A 7,983-nucleotide genomic window follows, 5' to 3' on the forward strand; every position below is an offset into this window, starting at 1 on the left:
GTCTTTGAGAAGAGCGGTAATGACATTGAAACCAGGAAAGGGGTACACTGAGCAAAGTGGTTTAAGACCCACTGGCTTAGTTTCTAACTCCTTGATCATCTGTTATTACTGTTCACTAAACCTGTTTCAATCTCTCTAAACCTTAAAGTAATTCCTGATTATAAATTATTCTTATGTTGTTGACTTCTAAATAGAAATGTATATGATTATGCTGTTGTTTGCCTCCCACAGAGACTGAGAGAATTAAGACATGATTTCTTCTACCAAAGAATGTTTAAAAACAGTTTTTGGCATTAATAAATGTGTTTATAAAACAACATGTGTTTTCCATCTTAATAGTTTTATTCTCTTTCTCATCCCTCCCCCATTCAGAGATCCAGCTGTAATCTTTAGACAATTTACAATCTGCTTAGAATATATATTTCCACCTACAGTGGCTCTTCAAGAATGGGGTTTTTTTTTATTTCTACTCTTCGTGGTACAACGTATATTCCAAAGCGTTGTTTCTCCCATTCATCAAAACCCCAAGTATTGTATGCCATCACCATTATCTGTTCTGAATAGCTGATTACACACTTGTGTCAGTTGCACAAAAGTAGCTTCATGAAATCCAGGGCTCTCCTTGCAGTGGTTCATGGGTCTGACTAGCCCCAGGATGCAGTATCCCCTTCATAGCCTATGAAGTCCCAAATTACATTTTGCTAAAGAGAAGGGGTGGGGGAGAGGGGAAAGAGAACCAGCAGCCTTCAGAGTTGCAATGGCTCTAGAACCGCCTAATAGTTCTCATGTCTGACTTCAGCCAATCTACAAAGAAAAGGGCATCTATATAGGATGGAAGGGGAATAATGTCAGTCTGGCTATTTATTTTTGTTGGGAGGCAAGATGCCAGTCTTGAGGGAAATTCCATTCAGCCCCGAGGAACGTAACATTTCTAAAGTTTTTTAAAACATATGTATTTATCCAACTGAACACAAAACGAACGATACATAAACCCACTTTAAAGCAAATGGGCGGGGGTTCAACTCAACCGGCAAAAGGCGAAAAAATAAACACCCTATTTCGCAAGAAGATGAAACAGCGGAGAAGAGTAGAAAAGGAGAGGAGTGGAAAGGAGTTGTAAATTGCAAACAGGATAGCTGGCAAGAAGGGAACTGGAAAAGCCACCCGGGGGGGGGGGAAGCGAATCGAGGCGAGGGGTAGCAGCGCTGCTCTCAGGGCAAAAGGAGGGTCTTTCCGGGATTCAAGAAAATCCGTGAGAAATCAATGCACCCTCCAGCCCCTTTCGGCATCTTAAAGCTGCCTTTGTGTCTCCTTCTCCCCTTCGGTGGAGACCGAAAACTTAACGTTCAGCACGTGCTACCGGCGGAGCACGAATTCCGGGAGCTCTTCCCACCCTCCCAGACCGAGCTGAGAAGCAGGCGAAGAAATCGAAGGTGTTTCTCCGCCGCCGGAGCATCGAGCCCGGCTGAAACGGGCGCGCTGAGCTCCCTTCCCCGAAGCTCCGGACTGCGCGCGCCCTCGCCTCGATTCGCGGCTGGAGAACCAGGAATGTGGGTATCCAATGCAACGGCCGGGGGGAACGGAGGGAGGGACTCCCGGACTACAACCTTTAAGACCCGGACCCATCCTCACGTGCTTTCGACAAGGATTAGTTTAAGGGCAAGGACTCGACCGCCGCCACTCTGGGCAACGGCGACTAAGGCCCGGCTTAAACCCCTTGGGATTGCCCGCGCCTCAGCGGAATTGAGCGCTCACCTCGAAGCTGGCCCTCGGCGGCGCCGAGGAGCAGCAGCAGAGCCGGGAGCACCACCAGTTGCCACGAGCAGGCGCGGCCGCCCATTTCTGCGCGGGGTGGCTTGACTGGAGCTGCGTGAAGCGGCTCCACAGGTGGAAGGGCGGGAAGGCTCCGGCTCCGGAGATGCCTTTTGTCGCCGCTTTCTACTCTGCCGCGAAAGCAGCAGTCCGATTCCGCCGCGCCCGCCCCTTCTTGTCACCCGTCCTTATCTCTGCCGCCCTCTGCAGTACGTGAGCCTTCCAGCCCTGGCAAGCCGCAGGTCCGGCAGAAACCATTCCCACAAGCATGGGGTTCTTCCCTAGGGCTTGGGCGCTCGAGGGTGTAATCCCGGTGTCCCGTGGGAACCCCGAAGTGGAAATATTTGAGTCTCCATTCAAAGATGTCAGGGACAATCTGCTGGGTACCCGAGACCCCGCCCAGGGACGATGCTATTTCCCAACCGTCACATCGCCACCCTTGAGGGTGGTTCGCTCCGGTAGTAGCTGTGGTGGCGAAAGACCCTGAAAATGGGGATGGGGGGGGTGTTTCATGGTAGGGGAGGGAAACATTCCTGAGTCGTTCAGAACGATTTTAAGTCGCTTCCCCAGGAAACAGGAACAATTTCTAGAGTAAAAGCAGCTGATCTAGCTTAGAGGCAAGCACTTCACTGAGCTTCAAAGGTCATAGCATGCATCTTTGAAAAGAAAGAACGCGGCTCGTTTTCTATATAAAATGTCCCAGCTTGGGATATCCAGTGACACAGAGGGGAGTCCAGCGTTAATTTGTTCTGATGATGTTTTCTATTGCCCTGAAGTGATTGTAAATATAGGGACGCAGCAGAGTTTTAAAAGATTGATTATGTCATTATCTGCAATTAATCATTTTCTTTTGAAACTTTTTGCTCACTTTCCTTTAGACAAAAATAATAATCCAATGTCATTGTGTGAGCATGCAGGTGATTATAATTTGTTAAAAAGGAAAATACTGTGAAAATGCAGCTATAAATTGCAATAATTTTGCTAATAACAAATAAGCCTATAATATTTTAGCATGCAGTGCTGTAAAAGTGGATTCAGAGTATTAGGTGAATTTAGAAAACTGGATTCTGCAAACAACTGTTAAATCAACTATTGGCAATGCTACTGTGCTTCATATTAAAGCTCTAACTATTGGGTTCTTAGTAGTAACAGACTGATTTTGATCCTATTGTTTCTATTGTTCTTACCATTGTTTTCTTGTATACATCTTGGTAATACTCATTCTAAAGAAAGATTATATATTTCCTAGTACATACATGAAAATGAACAGAAGGAAACCATGCTACATAAAAGGAGACTTAGTACCAAGTCACACTAACAACTTTTGAACAAATACATTTTGCAAAATGTGAAGTAACAATATATAGACAAAAGTAGTCAGGAATCAGTATAACAAACCCAAAAATATAAGAGCATTCCATTTTTATGTATGGAACAAAAGGCTCTACTGTATAATTAAGTATATTGTTTGGAGTTAGTACATGTCAGAAAGCTGCTCCTTTACTCATTCCAGCAGTTTATGTTTCAGTTCTGGCATGAAGGAAGAAAGCAAAACATCCGCAGCAGAAAAAGTCAACATATTTCCAGAAACAGCATGTCAGTGGGAAGAATCTTCTCTGTAGTGACACAAAGCCAGATGGGGAGCAAAGAACAAAAGGCAAAAAAGTTAGAAAAGAAAACATGACTATTTGCACAATCAAATCTTACACTTAATTTTTTAAAAAAACACTACACACACACAAATTGATCTTATGCATTTCTATGCGCTACATTACTTTACAAGATCGTAAGACCTGGTAAACCCTTTGGGCTCAGAGAGATAAAAGGGTTAGGAATTAGATGGGCAGAACCTCCAGGAAATTCCTGGGGTATAGGCTTGATGGAGAAGAAACATCCCTGAAAACAGCCATGCAAGGCACTTCCACGCTGTTGCCAAGAAAATGACACGGATGTGACTGTGCACACCCCAGGAGTCAAGTTCAAGTCAGGGGCATTTTTTGCCTTTCGACTGTTTCCAAGCCAATAAAAGGTTGGAAAGAAATTATATAAAGAGTACTCTGCCCACTTCTACCGGTCTGACTTCCCATCAGCAGGATATATCTACTGTTTCGTAAAACAGAACATAACCAAACCAAATTTGATGTGCAGGTAGAATTAGGCAAATAAATAAGACCATGTTACAAAATGGGCTGATCAGTGCAGGAGCAGCAGAGAAAAAAAAATATTCCAGAAAAATGGATCCCAATGGATCACTCTGGAAAAGGCAGGCGGAGAACAGTGGCTCAAATGTTGCTGCTTGTTCCTTTATAGACAGCCTCTGCCTGTTCTCTGCTTCTGCCTCCTGTATTGCTTGGATATACCCAGAGAAACTACAAGAAGGAAAAGATGCAATCTGTTACTTTATTACTCAAAATAAAAAATAAGTAGGCATATCCTACGGCCATTGCTGGCAAACGGGTTAGAAAAGCCATTTTCTGCGTGCTTTCTCTATTTTGTTTTCTATCCAACCAAAAGTAATGTGGGAACTAAATCATGTAAAGAGAGGCCACATTTAATGACATGTTGGCAAAAGAAAGACTGAGCTTGAAAATGAACTGGATCAGGCTGAGTCAGCAGAGAAAACCATTTCCAGAAAAATTGTTGTACATTTTCTAAAGCAGCAATTTAAAGCAGTATTTCTCAACCTTAGCAACTTTAAGATGAGTGGACCTGAACCCTCAGAATTTTCCAGCTGGCATGCTGAATTCTGGAGTTGAAGTCCACATATCTTAAGGTCATCAAGGTTGAGCAACACAGCTTCAGGGTATTTCTAGCATTTCAGATTGCTGCTGCTCTTACACTCTAAAACTCTTAAATTCCTGGCCATGTGGCTCATAGTGGAGCTGTTGTTAAGGGATTTGAAAAAGTTTTGCACGATACTTTTGCATGTTTTCCCTATCTTCTTATACTACCACATCACCAAAGGCCATTCCAGAATGTAAGAATAAGGAAGGGAGGTGAAGAAAGAAAGAGCATCTTGATATTGGCCCTATCAGCAATGTCTGCTAGCCAGACACTGAAGCTCTCAAGTTAGAGCCAATCATGGTGTTATGCCAGAATGTCATTTGCAGCAACTGTACTATGTCCTCACTAAAAATTGAGCAATGTCACAATTAGGAAATAGTGAAGATAATCACTGAAATCCATGGAGAAGTAAAAAACTCTTTGAAGTGTTTGACTTGTTAAAGTCAAAAGTGATAATAATGTCAAGAATTGTCCTAGGAGGATTATATTTTGCATTCCAAAAGATCAAAGCAGTTTACATGCATTATTTTAGGAACAAGACACAACACACACAAACCTAATGTTAGTGGTTGATTAAAACCTATATATTAATCCACACTAGACATATATCTAGTTTTTCGTGCTGCTGCTGATAAAAACAGGATCGCCAACATGATCGCCAACGTCCAATAACGGATATGGCATAAGAAGAAGAAGAAGACATATACTGCTCAAAAAAATAAAGGGAACACATCCTATAAGAAATCCTATAGGATGTGTTCCCTTTATTTTTTTGAGCAGTATATATTGATGTATATAGCTTCCTTGAAATACCAGGTCTACAACTGGAATACAGTATTGTCTTTTGAAGCCACTTTGCTGCTTCCTGACATTCAGGACATAAGTGTCGAAAGGGTGTCTTCTTTCATTGCTAATGGTGGAACTTGAGAGATGGGGATTGGCTCACCAAAGCCTTCATAACTCTCTACATCAGCGGTTCTCAACGTTTGTGTGACGGCGACCCCCATCACACAAACGTTCTGCGCATTCGCAGCGCCGCCCCCATGTGCGGCGCGCATTCGCGGCGCCCCCATGCGCAGCGCCCATCCGCGGCACCGGCCCCATGCGCAGCGTGCATGCACGGCGGCACCCCATGCGCGGCGTGCATGCGCAGCGCCACCCCCTGAGGGGAGAAAATGGCGGATCGCCTTCTTTGGCGACCCCCGAAAAATGGTCGATCGACCCCAAATGGGGTCGCGACCCATAGGTTGAGAACCGCTGCTCTACATGCTTCACTTAAGGTTATGCCTGAAGAAATTTTGAAAGCCATGTTAGTGCAAACAATCTAGAGTTTATTTAGGAAAGTTGCAAAGCCCTCTTAAAAAATTTAATTCCATTTCAGTGGCTTCCAAATTAACGAGATGAAAGCATCATTTGTTGGATAAGTTCATGGTTACCTCTTATCTCTTCTGAATATTCTGCCACCCTTTTGACATGGCATCCTACTGAAGCAATGTCATTGGAGTTACTTATTGGGAATTATACAGTGCTTTTTCTTTTTTCACTTTTTCACAGATGCATATTTGTTGTACTGAAAAGACAAGAAAATGTTTCATGCTAGAAACAGACACCAACCCCCCCCCACACACACACTTGTAACATTTCATTGTACTCCTCTATATCCCATTGTCACCACTCAAATAATTAGATGACACAAACTAAGGAACTAGAACAAAGAACAAACCACACTAAATGTTTTAGAGAAAGGATAGGAATTTAATTTAAGACTATCATTTTTGGCAGTCACTTCATAAGCTTTATAAATAGACCTGCACTGAACAAATTGTGAAGCACAGGGCAATAAAGAGACCAAGCCCCAAATGAATTGAGTTATGAAGTTTATGATAATATTTGGCAACCTGGCGTGTTGCTGTGTTGATTAAAAGAAAAGACTTGCAAATGTTTTCAGCATAAACTGATATTTGGATAAGAGGCATTTACTAATTTATGAAGATTGTGTTTCTGTGTAAACAAGAGCTGTTGATTAGAGGCAGGATGCTGAGAATGAGAAATATGTGGAATCACAACCTAATTAGGTATCTCAAGAGATAAGCTTCCTATCTAGCCTTTATCATCAAAGACTGTGTTTAGACAAGAGAATAACTTTTCAGGTTCATTTGTGTTGCTGTTGCTGACTCAACTTTAGTTGTTCAGTTACCAGGAAAATATTCTTCCATCCTTGATCTTCTGCACAGCTGCTCTACTCCTCTGATAAACCTCCTTAATTAATGGATTCTTCTGCTGGGATTGAAGTAATGAAAATCAACTTTCAATTAAAATGCTATTCCTATATATGTTGGGTATTGCAGTCCATGAGTATTCACTAACAATCTCTACAGTTTCCTAGACTTAAACGTTCCATTTGCTTAAAATTCTTTGAAACCTAAAGTTTAATCATAACACAAGAATTACTGAAAGCACTGTGGGTAATTATCCTCACTGTAAGTAAACAACTTCAAGCCAATAGTGAGGCATCTCAATTAACACTAAACTTGAGGTGGATCAATACTTAAGAGGTCTTACTAATCCAGTCTTACTAAAATCTCTTTCACATTATATAATTAGTATTAGTTATATATGCATGATGAGATACATGATGAAACCTTGTGAGGTCATGACACAAACATCATGATGGAATTGGTTTTATGATGTCATAGCAGATGTTTTGATGAAATTTCAGTTTACTGTAGGTGCTCCTGATAATTAATTGTTAGCCATTATAATGTCTTTAACTCATTGCCAAAGAATTTACAATTTTATAACAGTCAGCGTAAAGTCCTTGCTGCTGTCTGAGCTTGGTTGTTTTCATGATCAACAAGCCAAAAGGGGAACAAAAAGACCAAAACACCTCCTACCAGCAATCAGCACCCAGATGAGCATAGACTAACTTCAAAAATAACATCAGACCAACAATCAAGTAAACAATACCCTAATCAAGGAACTGCTGAACAAGCCAACAATAAACAGTCCAATGAAAGAACCTCTAGTCTAAGACCACCCCTACCAACATTGACAGGGCAAGCCATTAGAAAAACTGAGAATAAACCTATTCCCCACAAGCTTTGACGATGTTACATTGTTTGGGTAATTAAACATCTGCAAGAAAACAAGCAAGCTCAGAGAGTACCAAGGACCCAAGCATTTCAAACCTGAGCTACAAATATTTTCCTTTATTGATTGTTTTATTGCAGAGGTTTCATTACTAAACTAGGTAACATCATCAATGCTAGTAGCAAGTGGAATTATGCTCTCATTTTATATTCTAGTAGCTTGACTCATCAATGTTGGTGGAAGTGGTCTTGGTGATTCTTTGGGCTGTTGTTTACTGTTAGCTTGTTTGGAAATTTC

General features: G+C 41.9%; 1 protein-coding gene across 2 annotated transcripts in view; it reads right to left on the reverse strand.

Annotated features, from left to right (window-relative positions):
* LAMA1 (laminin subunit alpha 1) overlaps positions 1-2,003 on the reverse strand; it is a 93,313-nt gene extending 91,310 nt beyond the window's left edge. For both annotated transcript variants that reach the window (XM_039339169.1, XM_039339167.1), the window contains exon 1: positions 1,756-2,003. In XM_039339169.1, the coding sequence (XP_039195103.1) occupies positions 1,756-1,840 (85 nt within the window). In that variant the 5' untranslated portion in view covers positions 1,841-2,003. The remainder of the gene's footprint in view (positions 1-1,755) is intronic.
* Between the last annotated feature and the right edge of the window lie 5,980 nt (positions 2,004-7,983).

The sequence above is a fragment of the Crotalus tigris genome, unplaced genomic scaffold, assembly GCF_016545835.1.
Source record: "Crotalus tigris isolate CLP2741 ecotype Arizona unplaced genomic scaffold, ASM1654583v1 scf7180000017731.4096049, whole genome shotgun sequence".
Taxonomy (NCBI): Eukaryota; Metazoa; Chordata; class Lepidosauria; order Squamata; family Viperidae; genus Crotalus; species Crotalus tigris.